Source organism: Bactrocera latifrons, unplaced genomic scaffold (genome assembly GCF_001853355.1).
Source record: "Bactrocera latifrons isolate USDA-ARS-PBARC rearing strain unplaced genomic scaffold, ASM185335v1 scaffold_183, whole genome shotgun sequence".
NCBI lineage: Eukaryota > Metazoa > Arthropoda > Insecta > Diptera > Tephritidae > Bactrocera > Bactrocera latifrons.
In genome coordinates, this window is record NW_017535330.1 from 621368 (window position 1) to 635728 (window position 14361).

General features: G+C 36.0%; 1 protein-coding gene across 1 annotated transcript; it reads right to left on the bottom strand.

The window, feature by feature from the left end:
- Positions 1-2815: 2815 nt before the first annotated feature.
- LOC108967328 (voltage-dependent calcium channel subunit alpha-2/delta-3) lies at positions 2816-14033 on the bottom strand. The gene is made up of 15 exons (XM_018930652.1): positions 13995-14033; positions 11018-11494; positions 10675-10956; positions 9893-10600; positions 9729-9826; positions 9540-9655; positions 9262-9473; positions 8911-9125; positions 6562-6594; positions 5208-5312; positions 4884-5145; positions 4348-4821; positions 3340-3495; positions 3125-3281; positions 2816-3053 (listed from the first exon to the last, which is right to left on the bottom strand). Exons 1-15 carry the CDS (start codon positions 14031-14033, stop codon positions 2860-2862), a joined length of 3528 nt encoding a protein of 1175 aa, XP_018786197.1. The 3' UTR covers positions 2816-2859.
- Positions 14034-14361: the final 328 nt, after the last annotated feature.

The following is a 14361-nucleotide window of genomic DNA, read 5'->3' on the forward strand; positions in this document are numbered from 1 at the left end:
TTTTTAAAATTTGCAATATCGAAACTCTTAATTCTATTTAATTTTGTGTAATTTTTTTACGCATTTACGTTTTAGTACCACTGTACTTATTTAAATATGTCTATATATTTTTTCGCTAATTATTACTAAACATATTAACATTAGTGCTCATTAATATGCTTTTTTTGTTTTACTAATATACATAAATTGCTAAGTTTGCTTACTTCATCTTAACTGCTCTTTAATAAGTAGAGTTTAAGTACAACTAATTGGATCTAATTTTTTATGAATTTATAAATTATTTGAATTAAATTAAGTTTTTATTGTCTACCAACTTACACAAAATTATTATTTTTATTTGTTTTTCAATTTAGCTACGACCTAGCTTATATGAATATTTAATATAGTAGGAGGCATCATCTACGAAACTTCTATTTAATTYAAAAATTATTCTAATTACAAATTATGGATATTACCCGTCATTTGGATTTAAATATTTAATATCATGAAATTTACTTCAACTTGCTAACAAAAAAATAATTAATTGAAATAACAATTTAAAAAAAGTAATAAAATTAAATTAGAGCGGCAATTTGCATTTTATAATTTTACACTTGGCTTCAACTCCAACTTCGGTTGCGCTGAAGCGAAGGTTGTATGAAGAAATTTCAGCTGAGATCAACAAAATTTCCTCAGATATTGAAGTGATACTTTAAAAAGGTTTCGGTACAAGAACTTAGTTTTGATAGTTAAGTTTGAATGAGTGTTCCGATATTGGCGATTTCAACAAAAAAGCAGCATTTTGGAGAGAAAATTATACTCGTATTAGTGTAGCAATACAACTAGCCGAAAGGTACCTAGTTCGGGAACTAAATACTTAATATTTTACAGAGAAGGAGACTTCAACGTTTCTTCCGATGATAGTCGTRAATTCATGGTTATACTGAGTAGTACTATGTATGATTATAATATAATGGAATACAATTGCCTTCCATTTTTGGTTGGCGCTACAATACCGATATAACATGGAATTTAAGAAGACAGTTTAATCCTTATCGAAATCACTACACACAATCTTGAAAAGGGAAGCACGCTCCTTAAATCTTTTTATATGCTGCTCTGACTACTTTAGAAAATACATACATACTATCATATATTGAAAGTGCAGTATTTTCTGCCGAATTGTACTTTGAATATTGAACAATATTGAAACAAACGGGTACTTAACTCTTCTATACCTCCTCAACTTAATAAATTGTATAACTGGAGGTATCTACATAGAAACAGCTAAATTCTTCTATAATAAACCTTCTACTCAAATTCTCAATTTTTTAATTATTTGGCATCAATTTGTCGTATACACTTGTAATAAATTGCATAAGCATTTGAAAAGAACATTGGAGCAGAAAGTCAGCTGGAGGTACGCTCCTCCATTAGAACATTTCGGAATGTTGACTAAAATAGTTTGAATATCAAGTGTTTTTCCAAAGTTTGACAATAAAATATTTACTTCACTCTCAGTTTGGCATTAGGCAGATTCCAATTCAATACTGTTCACTTGAGAAATGGAACTTCCTGCTCATATTTAGGAGCATGTTATCAGAGTTCATTAGAGGGCGGCGTTACGCCCCCCATTTTCAAACTTGTTTGCCCTTAGGTGCCCCTTGCTACTACTTATACAATCTCCTCTGCCAAATTACAGTTCCATATCGTAAGTTAGTGCTTCATTGAGGCACTTGATAGGTTTTCGTACTGCCAACTTTGCTGCCTTTTTGCCATCAAGATATCTCAATTTTTACTCAAGCTCGCATTGATGGACAGAGTGATAGACAGACAATCAAACAGCCACCCAGATTTCAACTCGTCTCGTCATCTTGATCATTTGTATATATAAAACCCTATATCTATCTCGCTTAGTTTTAGGTGATACGTTCAACCGTTAGGTGAACAAAATTATTATACTCTGTAGCAACTGGTTGCAAGAGTATTAAAATGTTAGCTGTTATTATATAATATATTTAACGACAGGTGTAGCGGCGAGATTATCTTTCTGTTGGTTCTAACCCCAYATAGCTGACTAAACTCATATTTTTGTCTGATTCTGATCTGTCTGAAGTCGACTCTTTGATTTTTATCCTAAGGAAAAGGAATAACAAATTTCATTACAAGATTTGTTTTTTAAATTTTTAAATTTGAAAGTAATATACTTTATTATACCTACGAAAAATTGTTTTTGCCTTTTACTTTGATCCATTAAGCGGCACTGTGAAAAATAGGCTGTTGTGTAGAGTTTCCTATAACAGAGTGGTCACGCTTACAGTCATTATTGAAATTTAAAATAATGTGGAGAAGAAATTGAATATAAGTGAAATTCAAAATCAAGTAAGGGGTAATTTTGACCCTCAAAAGCATTTTTATCCCTTTTCTGTTTTTATGATAAAGAATTCTTTTACTGACATTAAAAATATGCCTTTTGAGTAAAGTGGACAACATCTAATCTGCGGCATGAATCGTCTAAAATTTCTTTCCGCTCCAAAAAATCAATTTGGAAATAATATTTGTCTAATTCGAAACTTAAGAAACTTAATTTTACACAAACATACTTCTATACTCATACTTATTTGAATACCCTAAGACAAAACTGTTGCTATTGTTAAAATATATTCGTAGATACATTTATTTGTTGTATTRTTTAGTGGGTTTGTTGTTGAATTTTTGTTGGCATAACTATTGTAAGTATTTTTGCGTTGTTTCTCGTAGTCATTCTTTTCTGTATATGGTATGTATGGTATGTAGTACACATTTCACTGCACCTYTGCTCTACTCTGTTTTGACCTGTAGCTTGTGATGTTTGGTGGTTTAGTGGCAYTGCATTTAGTATCACGCATTTGTCAGCGTAAATGTCACCACCAACATGAGCAGATGCGCTACAAAGATCGAGACGGGCGTTTGCAGCAATGCTGTGGCACGTCCACATTGCTGTATTTCTATTTCCTCGGGATGATAGTTGATGCATTTTTTGGGTCGGCGACGCTTTGCACTCTCCYGCGACTGGCGACGAGCACTGCARGCGCCTAGAAAATTGWTTGAGGAATATTTTATTAAAAAATGTTACGTAATATGGTTTTTAAAAGTCCATTTATACCAATAGTACCCGACTCCTCAAGTGGTTCAATATCCAACTGTTTGGAGCCGCAAGGRCATAGTGTATCCACCACTAATAGTATCAGATTGCTATGTGGTATTTTTTGTACGCTGAAGGGGCGTTCACAACCGGATACGTGGCAATTTGTTAGCTTGCCCTGGAAATGCGAAATTTTTGCGATATTTCTGTAACTTTTGCGCACCTGAAAAACCTACCTTAAGCGGATTGTTTTGTCCTCCTTGGTTGAGACGTTCTGGTTGCAGCATATATAGATCTGTACGCAGGTCGCAGCGGCGTGCATGCTGTGGGTCTGGAGAGGCGCGTGGTCCGGTGTGTGGTTTATGTTGCTTAGGGGCTGGTGTTGTGTATTCCTAGTAACAAAAGTGATACCATTTAGAAAATAGATTTATATGAATTATGATTGTTACTTCAGCTCAATATTATTGGGAAATTTTATGAAGATCTTAAACATAGGTTTAAATCAGTCATAACAATTTTCCCCAAATTAATGCAGCCGGATTGACAGCACCCGAATAGAAGTTTATCCGCTCAGTTTACAAACATGCAACAGYTTTTTCTGAAAGTTTGAAACTAGAGTTCTTATATGTTTAGCGAACATTTTTAGGTACTCCAACCCTTCCATTGAGATTCAGATACTTTATCTAAGTACCTAGCTTCTCAGAGATTTAATGSTTTGGTGTACTTCGTGTACTTCGTGAAATGTTTTTATTAGCCTATAAACAACTCTTGGTGAGAGGAACCATATATTTTTAAAGTTTAGAAGCCAACCGACTTCTTCCTGGCTTTATGTTATACAGCGATTAGAATAAGTTAACAAGATCAATGCTAACTAGAAAAGTTTCCCGTACAAAAAATGGATTTTGATCGTTCAGTTTGTATGGAAGCAATATGCAAAATTAACTCGATGTCCGTTGCTCCGACAAATAACCATCTTTTTAAGAAGAAAGRACATGAGCAAAATTTCAAAGCAATATTTCGAAAACAGAGGGCAGATGGACATGATTAAATCAACTCAGCATGTCACGCTGATCATTTRTATAACATATAACATATATAATATAAACTTATCCCGACGTTAGGTTTTACAAACTTCGTCGCAATCTTAATATAATTTTCCTCATACAAATATAATTGTCACTTCCATTCATTTTCATTTTTATTTTAATCAAGATTCTTTAATTTACCCCAGATATTTCACTTACCACATCAGCGGTTGTGAARAATTCATCCATTTCTTCATCGATCTGTGCATTGTAGTCCTCGAAWGGTTCGTATTCGTCTGTATATGTGGGTTCTTCAAAGACATCTTCATTATAGGTATAATCATCTTGTGGCCATGCATTTAGAGGTGCTGGCAATAGCGATAACCAAGTGGCACTCAACGACACCAAATATTTCATTAGAAAAGTGGAGACACGATGTGGCTGTAGGGAAGTGCTTGCAGCCGTATACGGATTGTCAGAGTCGGAGCAAACGCCCTGGTAGTCATTGACCGTGACACGTTTATAAATGCGATCCTGTACCAAGGAATCCATAATGGTACCATCGATTTGACCGAAAAACTTGCCTGATTGTTCACTCTGTTCCGAAATGATGACAAAGCCGTTGTTGTCCAAAACATAGCAATCAAGATCGTCGGAAGCGCATGTGCGGCGACAGCCTGTCATGCCGGTGCACTGGAGAGAGAGTAATAACCACGGTATTTTGTTATAATTTAAAGCACAATTGCGTTACTTACGGTTGAGGTTATGTTTATGAAATGTTTCGCCAACGAGTCCAACTGGAACTGTAGTCCCACTACYGCGGCTATTGCTTTGTGGCCACGATGTTCGACAAATATAGCATGCGATGCGGTTACAAGCGTCGTATTTAGTTTGGGTGCATAACCATTGGCAAAGGGTACACTGTAGACAAAGCTATCTTGTTCGACGGTATGCTGGTCCACGGCGCGTTTGTACCACGGCATATCCATGGCACGTGCGTTATCTTCACTAAAGTGGCTACAAAGAAAYAAAAATTTCAATATTCGTTGTRAATTTAGTTTTATGGCTTAAGAGCTTACGGATCAGGTGAGTCTTCAGGTCTTTTGATATGATCAATCCAACGTAGCAGACCCGAACGTGTGGCCACAAAAGATGTTGCAACCAAAAACTTTTGATAGCCTTGTCTGAAATTATATTTAAGAGTTGACTTACTAAAGGAATTGGAGATGTGTGTTTTTCAAAATATTAAGCTCAAGCTGCAAATTTTACAATGGTTAGGTGCTTATTTCACTTTCTTTCTAACTCCAGCTACTAAATGCGAATACCGATGTCGGTCCTTTGTGAGAGCTAAAGCATATATTAACGATACGAGGTTTACAATTTTTAAAGTGCCTAGTGGTTAAAGTTATCTGACAGGTGTGAATCAAATTATCTGACAGGAGTGGACCCCTGGCTTCAAGGGTCTCACATAAGCTACTTGTAAAGTACAAATAGTATAATAAGCAGTTAGAAAATATATTACTTTTCGATGACGTTCCTATTCTTACAACAGCAGATCAGATCTCTAGTGATCAACAGTTAAATAAAATTAGAAGAAGCAAAAGGCTCCAAGAGAAGATTCGGTATATAATGAATTTTAACAACCGTTGGTTAGCTTAGATTAGGTTATTATTGTGAGACCACGAACAGTTCCATTTGGACAGCTAGAGGCTATTGCCGATTTTGATGTGCAGAGCTCATAGGTATTAAAAAACCAGCACATATGCTAATAAGCCATTAAGTACCAATAAGATAGTGTCCAGTTAAATGATCGGTATCATTGTGGGCATTTGAGCTTTCCTAAGAGCAAGTACTTAAGTAGTTCAATAGGCCTACGTTCCACCCAGGGCCGGAGAGTTTTCGACACCGCAAAAGTGGTGGTTGCTGACAATCGAATGCTGAGTTCGTAGGAGGATTATAAATATACGAAGACCGGCAGCTTAATGGCTTTACTGTTTCCAACAAATCCGCTGTAATCACGTTTTAATAATTGTTATGCACAAAAAATCGGTGCAATAATATTTATCAATAATAAACGGATAGAACTGTCCGAATTCAAAGGCAAAATAGCATTGGAGTAAAAAAGAAATAATTTTCAAGCACTCATATTAACATAGGCATATTATATAACAAAGTAAGTTAACAGCAGCTAAAATAAGTCGTAGATCTAAGTATATTTGGGTAGTCCACGAAAGCTTTCATACTTGTGGGAGTAGCTTTCATATTTAAAAGCTTAGAAAAGCTTGTCTAATGTAACAATTTCCGTCGGAACTAGCGTAAATATAATATGTAGCTTACAATATCCAACACGTCTCTAGGCAGCATTAGCTTACATTAACATCATTTTCGAAAGCAGCGTAGCGATAAAATTTATTCGGTACGAGAGTAATTTACCTTTTTAAAATTGCCATTAAAGTGGCTATTGGACTAGATATTTGTTTTTGATATTTTTGTTTGTTTATAAAATATATATTATGTATAAATGGCATAGATGAGTAGAAATTATTGCATTTGTAATTTTATTTGCATTACAACCAACGCGTATATCCATTAAGTGATTATTTATATAAGAAATATATGTAGACCATTAAGATAGTAACCAAAACAAATTGCAAGAAAGTAAAAAAGAGTAGGAATACAAATATAAAAGAAATTTGTGCTTTAGTGCATAAAGTTTTTGCTTTAAAATTAATAATTTTCAATTAATAAAAATTTTTAAATGATAATTATAGAATTCTTGTTTGTGCTGGAAAGGGTGCTTTTAATCAAATGAAATCAAATAATATTACGTAAAAGAATATTGTAAATACTCTGCACGAATGGAAGTTGTTTATTTGAGTTGTGAAGTTGAGTTGAGCTAAATAGTTAGCTAAGGTTGATAAGGTTCGAAAAGGTTTTATAATTCTACAAAGCGACTGAAGGCTATTGAGCAGAATTTGAACTATATTTTCCTGAATAGAAGAAAAGATCTTTGGGCACCTAGCCAACGAGTATTGTCCGATAAGAATTTTCGAAGCGTTCAAAAAATAACGTTCCTTTCCACAATTAACTCGAGGAAAACTGTTTCCATTTATTCYAGCAATAAGTTATGTTGTCCATGGCGAGAGCACGTATTTTGTGAAACACCAAAGGAGATGACTTCTCAACGGCTGAATTTTCAAAATTTTTAAATAAAATTTCAGGAGACATTGCTCAAATATGTACCTTTCATATGTCATATTATATTTTTGAAATATATATGTTCCTATTAAAAAAAAAAATTGTAAAACTACCTTTCTTATACCACTGAGACCCACATAACCCCTTAAACAGGCTTCCTAACCAAGCATCCTGAAGGTCCCAGTGGACTAAGAGTACAAGATATTTAAATACCAATTGTACATTTGTGTGAAGGTGGTAGATCTAGAAACGTGGATGACAAGCTGAAAATAGGAAAGGAACATCTGAGAATAAAGACAAACCTTTTATTCTACTTTTTGAGAAGAAGCCACTGTTTAGTCTGAGAGAAGCTAAAAACGTTTATTTGAAAGGAGAACATAAGAATGTGACAGCCATTTATTCAGAAAAGTGTTACGCACCACAAAAGGGTGAATGTTTTTGCATGCTTCTATATTCATGAATTTGGGATTTTGAAGTGCATCATAGAAAATCAATGATAGGGATAACCATGATTGAATAATGCAAGAAGATAATGTTCCGAAACATACAATCAGACTCTACACTCAATGATGTACATGAAAACCATATTGCTACTTTAGATTGGCCATCACATTACCAGACTCCGATCCATTAGAAAATGTTTGACCATTCATAAAAGCCCAAATATCAAGATACCTGGAGGTCGTTTTTTGTGAAAAATGTGGAAAATTTAGTTGCGAATTGCCATCAAGGATGTAAGGTTATAATAGACAACACGGTAAATTGGAGAAAGTATTGAATAAACGTCAGCTATAATAAAAAAAAAAAATGTATTTTCTGCACATTTTCATATTTCTTACAACATATTTCCCAATAAACACTACCCACCTTTTGAAAAACGAAAACGTTATTTCTTGAACGCCCTGTAGCTTCTCTGTGAGAGGTCCCAATATTTGCAAGAGAAATTTTCTTCTTCTCGTAGACTATGACCCCGACTGGGGCATATTCTTAGTTTTAGGAAATGAAAAAAAAGGAAAATATTCGACTCTCTTTTGGAAGAGATATCGCACAATGATATTAAAGAACGCTTGGAGCATGTAAACCGCGACTCTTCTCCTTCTTTTATGAAAACAACTACCATGGAAAATACGTGAGAAAAGACCACGTTCACGCTGAACTTGGGAAAAACCAATTGGGTGGTAACTTCCTTTGACGAAAATTATAAAACTACTTTTTTGTCGAAAAAGACAATCCATTTCGTATTAAAAGAACCCTATCAGTTTGAAGCTGCCGTCAAATAAATAATCGGTTTTAAAAGAAAAGTTGTGAGAAAGTTTTCCTCATCCGCTATCATTTTTCGTTTACGAATCTAAAAGTATTTTCAAAAGCTATATCTATCTTCTTTACACACTACAGCATAGATCGATACTCATTATTCTTGTAGACTTATAAATTCTTCATTGAACTGATTTAGAGTTGCAACCTGAATTTGTTGTACCTCTTCTCATTGTGCAGAGTCAAATCAAAATAGGACATCCAAATTTAAAAGAAAAGAAAAGAATAAATGCATGCATCCTTATGCAGCAAGTGTTGTTTGGCACATACTGTTTATCCTCCTTTCCATTGGACGTTCCAGTTGAATTACGATCCAGACCATCGGTTACCATAGCATCACGCACTAAACTCTGTACCAAGGTTCGATCGCAATAATAGGGTTCGGCTTTGCGAGAACCTTGCACGTTATTTAGATGCTGAGCAAAGTGGCCGACAGGTGTCACGCCGTGCATGGCATGGTGTGGTTGTGGTGGTTTTGGTCGCACCTGTGAGAAAAAAAAATGGCTAAAGTTAATTGAAACTGTTCGTCAAATATTTATTTTTTTGTGCATAACTATTTTAGCAGATAATATTAAATGTCTGGCTTCTAAAATTTCTATTCTATTTCGAAGTATTGCTTACCGACATCCACTTCCAGCCTGGCCGTCCTGCACGTCCCAAGAAATGTAAGACCTGCTCTTCCGGTGAGCCAAAACTTAATTCTTGTTCACGTGAGGCTGAGAGATATTCGCCAGAGCTTTCACGCTCCTTCTCTAAATCGCTAACACTATTGTACTCACAGTACACCCAATCGGGATGTACGCGCCAACTGTCTCCCTTAAAGTACTCGGTCACTGTAGGGTAAGAAAATTCCGTGAGTGGAAATATAAGGTTAAACTGAGGTAGAATATTTGCCGTACCATTTCTGCGCGAGTGCCTTATTTCCTGTTGGGAGACCAATTCGTGGCTGCCATATTTTTCAGGGAGTACAACAGCTAAGGTAAAGGGCGTATCTTCGATAGGTCCATAAAAATACCTGAAATCGATGAAAATATTATTGAAATATCACGCATTGACTTATCAGATACTTTGCGGGTACTGGAGCCTACCTTTGTGTACGCGCAGTTACCCTTTTCATTTCGTCAAAGTGATTGAATACCGTGAATTCGGTTTCACCCTCCTTGGGCATGAGCATATCGTTGCGCATCTGTTAAAAAAACGGTATTTGATAAACTACAAGACTGTTTCAAAATTACATTCAGTCTCCACTCACGTCATATAAGAGATTCTTATTCATTTCGACAATTTCATGCTCGTTGCCCACTTCGGTTTCCGGCAGTTCCAACTCCGTTACGTCGACTGACGTGTACCGCGGCCGCAATTGGTCAATATATTGATTACCATCACTCAATGGACGCAAATCTGGATGATACAGTACACGTCCATTATTATCAACGATAAACGAATATCCATTCGGTCCCAATTTATGTTGCGGTATCATCTTACGTATCTCCTCGATGGGCACATCGGTGCCAACAACACCGAGTAAATTTGCCACACGCACCGAATGGTTTCGTCTATCGAAGACCGGAGTTGAAACTGTCGTCACCAGCCTGCGCTGGTAGTCAGAGTCACGCGCCAAACCACCAGTCTTGCCGGCAACAAAGACTGGACTCCAGTGCACTGGATGATCAGCCTGATACATTATCATTGGACGTGCCATAACCAGCGCATAGTCGATAACCTTTTTGCGTGCCTCATCCATATCGTTGATTTGTACAAAGAAACCTTTATTGGAGCAGGCCATTTCATGCAAATTGCTGCGACTACTCGAGTCGGAACCGATAAGGTAGGTGAATATTCGTACGGGCATGTGAGGCCAATTGTATTGCTTGATTATGTCGCTATGCGTCTCCGAAGTACTCTCGGTAATGAGCATAATGGCTTGATTACATTGACTGCCTTCGCCGGATTGATTGTACTAAAATTACAGGTAAACAAAATCAAGACGATTAAGCATGTTTGGAAAATATTTAGTAAAGATAAAGAACCAACCTTGTGAAGCAAGCTGAACGCATACTCCAGACCAGCTGTGAAATTGGCAGTATTTTCGAGTTTAATTGCTTTTACTGCGGATTTGATTTCCTGTATATTGTCTGGGGTGGCGCGTACCATGCGATCCTTAAAGCACGGTACCGGCGTTTTGACATCCTCCGCAAATGTAATCAAGTTGACGAAATCGTTTTCGCCCAGCGTGTCAAGTATGTTAAAAGCTGTAGCCATAGCGAGTTCGAAAGATTTGTCCGACATGCTCGACGAGGAATCCAATAATATCATCTGTATTCCATCAAAAGAAAATCGGTTAAATCTAGCATTTCAAACAAACACAAAAACTTACAATATCTTTTGGTGACGATGCGGCTTGCACGAACCAGTTTTGTGCGCGAAAGTCGTGTATTTGTTTGCTGCCCTTCGAACCCTCGGGTGGCCATGCAGTGCCAGGAAAACGACGTAGGAAGCCAGTTGATGAGCCGAAATACTGCCAAGAGAGCGCTGGATCGCGTTCAAGATTGTTTTGAAAGAGTGGATCGAGATGTGCGCTCCACTGAAGTGCTGACTTTACATCAGGCTCGTCAAGCGAGACAGAGTTCGGCACTAGAATGGAACTCAGACTGAGGTTGACGGGTAATCGCTCGAAACGACGCATAAAACGTATGTCCATATGCCGCGCACCATCCGCCAATTTACCATCCGAATTGTACTCGTTGATGCGACGGGCATCGTAGTGTTGATTATTTACCGTCGCGGAAGTACTGTGAGAGTTCTGTGATTCCAATTCGGAGAGAGCGGCCTGCTCTGCGGAGTCCATAATGCGCTGTAAGAAAAAAAGAATTTAGAATGTTAGTAACCAGATAAAATCAAAATATTTTGAGTTTCTAATAGATAGTAAAGTATACAAGTTTCCAAATATGGAAATATCATACACAAATTTGAAATCATAAACTTTTAATCTAGTTTTCATTTAACATTTTTATCAAATATTTCATAAACTTTTAATCTAGTTTTCATTTAACATTTTTATCAAATATTTGATAATGAGAGTACATGAAATAAGTTTGTATTTTATTGTCGAATAAGAGATTGAACAAAAAAAGAAGGAATTTGTTATATATAGGTTTGTTAAAAGCGTTAAAAGCCCTAACACCAATTACGCACCACTCCTCACATGTTAGGGTGTTGTAAAATATCTGCTCGAGTAATTATGCAGTGATTGCTGGCTTTATATCAAGTAAAAATCCACACATGAAAAGCTAACTTTATATAATTGTTTCTCAGCTGACTGACTACATTAAATTTTTTCTAGAAGGGTTATTGATTTAACTATTTTAGGAATTTTACTCCAGTGAAAACAATACTTGCTGTAAGACCCTGGAGAGGTTACTGTTTTAAAAGTTTTTTTTTGCTTTGGTTCATCGTGTGCATTATTGATTGGACTTCGGAATGAAATTATAGGACCTTGCTTTATTCATTGTTACATATCGACCCAAAAACTCGGGTTTATTAAATATCTGAAAACACTGCTCTGAATCATCAACTCGTCGTTGTTTTCGGTCAAAAGTGAGCTCGCGCGGCACCCACTTTGCACAGAGCTTTCTCATAACCAAAGGTCTGTGAATGGTATGATGTACAAGTTTAGTTTAGTTGTTATCTTTAGAGTGCTATCTCGATTAACTTCACTTTACGGTCATTCAAAATTTTGATGTTTTCATCGGTAAMAACTCATTTCACCACGTCTAAGCTTAGCATACCAATCTTAGGTGGTTGATTTTCTTGGGGCAGTGTCATCAAGTCAAGTTTTTGCTTCAACAGTATTTTTTCTTTGATAAAGCAATATTTTATCAACACAACAAATTCCTTTTTTATTCTTTTTTCACAATAAAAAAAGTAGATTCCCTTAAAATGATATATAGTAATTCAAAATAAGTAATAAATAATAAGTAAATTTAGGAAATATGGTGTAATATAGCATAATAGTAATCCATGGTTTGATTTCATTTGCACTTAAGAAAATATTTTGTTAACACCCGAACGTCTGTGTGAACCTATTGTGAGCCATAATTTTTTGAGTTCGTATATAACTTCGGTTATCTTAGAACCAGCATCAACACCAACAAAAATATCAGCCTCGAAATCCAACGCATAATCATGTTTGCCAGCAAACAATTTTGGTCTGAGTAGTCTACTGAAAAGTAAAGTTCTCTCTCGCCGAACAAATACCAAACTCTACAACCACTCCCGTGCATCAAAAATGGGTTAAATCGGGTCAATACTTTCCCGAGCCCTCATATACATAATACAATACAAAGACTTTATGTTGAAAGCAGAATGAGAGGCGAGAGAGCGCATTTTACTCATAACAAAGTATCCTTGTGCTTAAAATAGATAAAATTGGAAGAAAACTTGACCTAGTCCCTATGCAACTAATAGCAGGACTTTCGAGAAACTGGTGGACGTTACTACATATGATTGGTGGATGAAACACAGGGATATTTTTTAGCATGGTTAATAGTTAAATTAGGGTCGATACTACCCAACTCCGGTATACTACATCGAATGATTTTCGTTTTTATTGGTTACGATTCGCCACATCATATTACTGACTATGAAAAATTTTAAACTTCTGCTTTCGGAAATACCCAAGTTATATAAAAAATTAAAAAAAGGTATCATCAAGTGCATGATATCGTTAAACAAAATAACGTAAAAATAAGAGTTTTTTGTTTTTGCGAAGTTATCTAGTATTGTGCAAAAAATTCAACTCAGGATTGTTCTATGATATTCAGAAAATGTGCGAAAGGACAGAAAAAAAGTTTGTGTAACTAGCAGTATTGAAGTTCATGTTAAAAAATCGATGATCCTGAAACGAGAATCGCATTACCGACAGTATACAAAAAAATTGTGTTTTCAATCGGAATTTAAATCATATGCAAATGTATACCAAGTTTATTCCAGAGACTGTAAATCGTTCGAAACAAAAAATATCTCAGTGAAACAATATGGTATGATGCTCACAGAAAAGAAATAGGGAAAATTAGGGAAGATAAAAATAAAGACATTGATTGTGCTAAGGCGGGCTTATGCTCTCTATTATGGTATGTATGGATATGCAAGCGGTAAAGCTTATTCACTGAGTGCTCCGGCGAGCTGATTCACTCAGACTACAGAAAGTTATTTGGTTTCTATTATCTTCAACACAGCTGATCAGAATCGGAGGATAACCGCGCTTACTCCCCATATAACGGTACTGTTCAAATTCAATTTTACCTMCGAGATGGTATGAGAAAGCGTTAWRGGAGACGTGGAGAAAATTATACGATGGGCGTTGTACCGCCCACTTTGTGGTGAAATCCCATACCTCGGGATCCAATGGCACTTTTCACATATTACTCTATCACAGTGTGCAAATAAACGAAATCGGACCACAACCACGCCTACTTCCCATATAACACAATTTCAAATTCCATTTGATTATTTTACTTTCTAGTACACAAATCAGGAAATAATTAATATAACGGGCTAAAACGTTGCACTAATAATGCCTTTGAAGTATGCCACCTTAYGACCAAAAATTGTCCAAATCCAAACAAAACTGTTCAAGCCCCTACGTACCGAATATGTAGATTCCAGTACCTATAATTGATTTTTGACCGAAAGTAACGTTAAATGTGTGAGATATRCCAT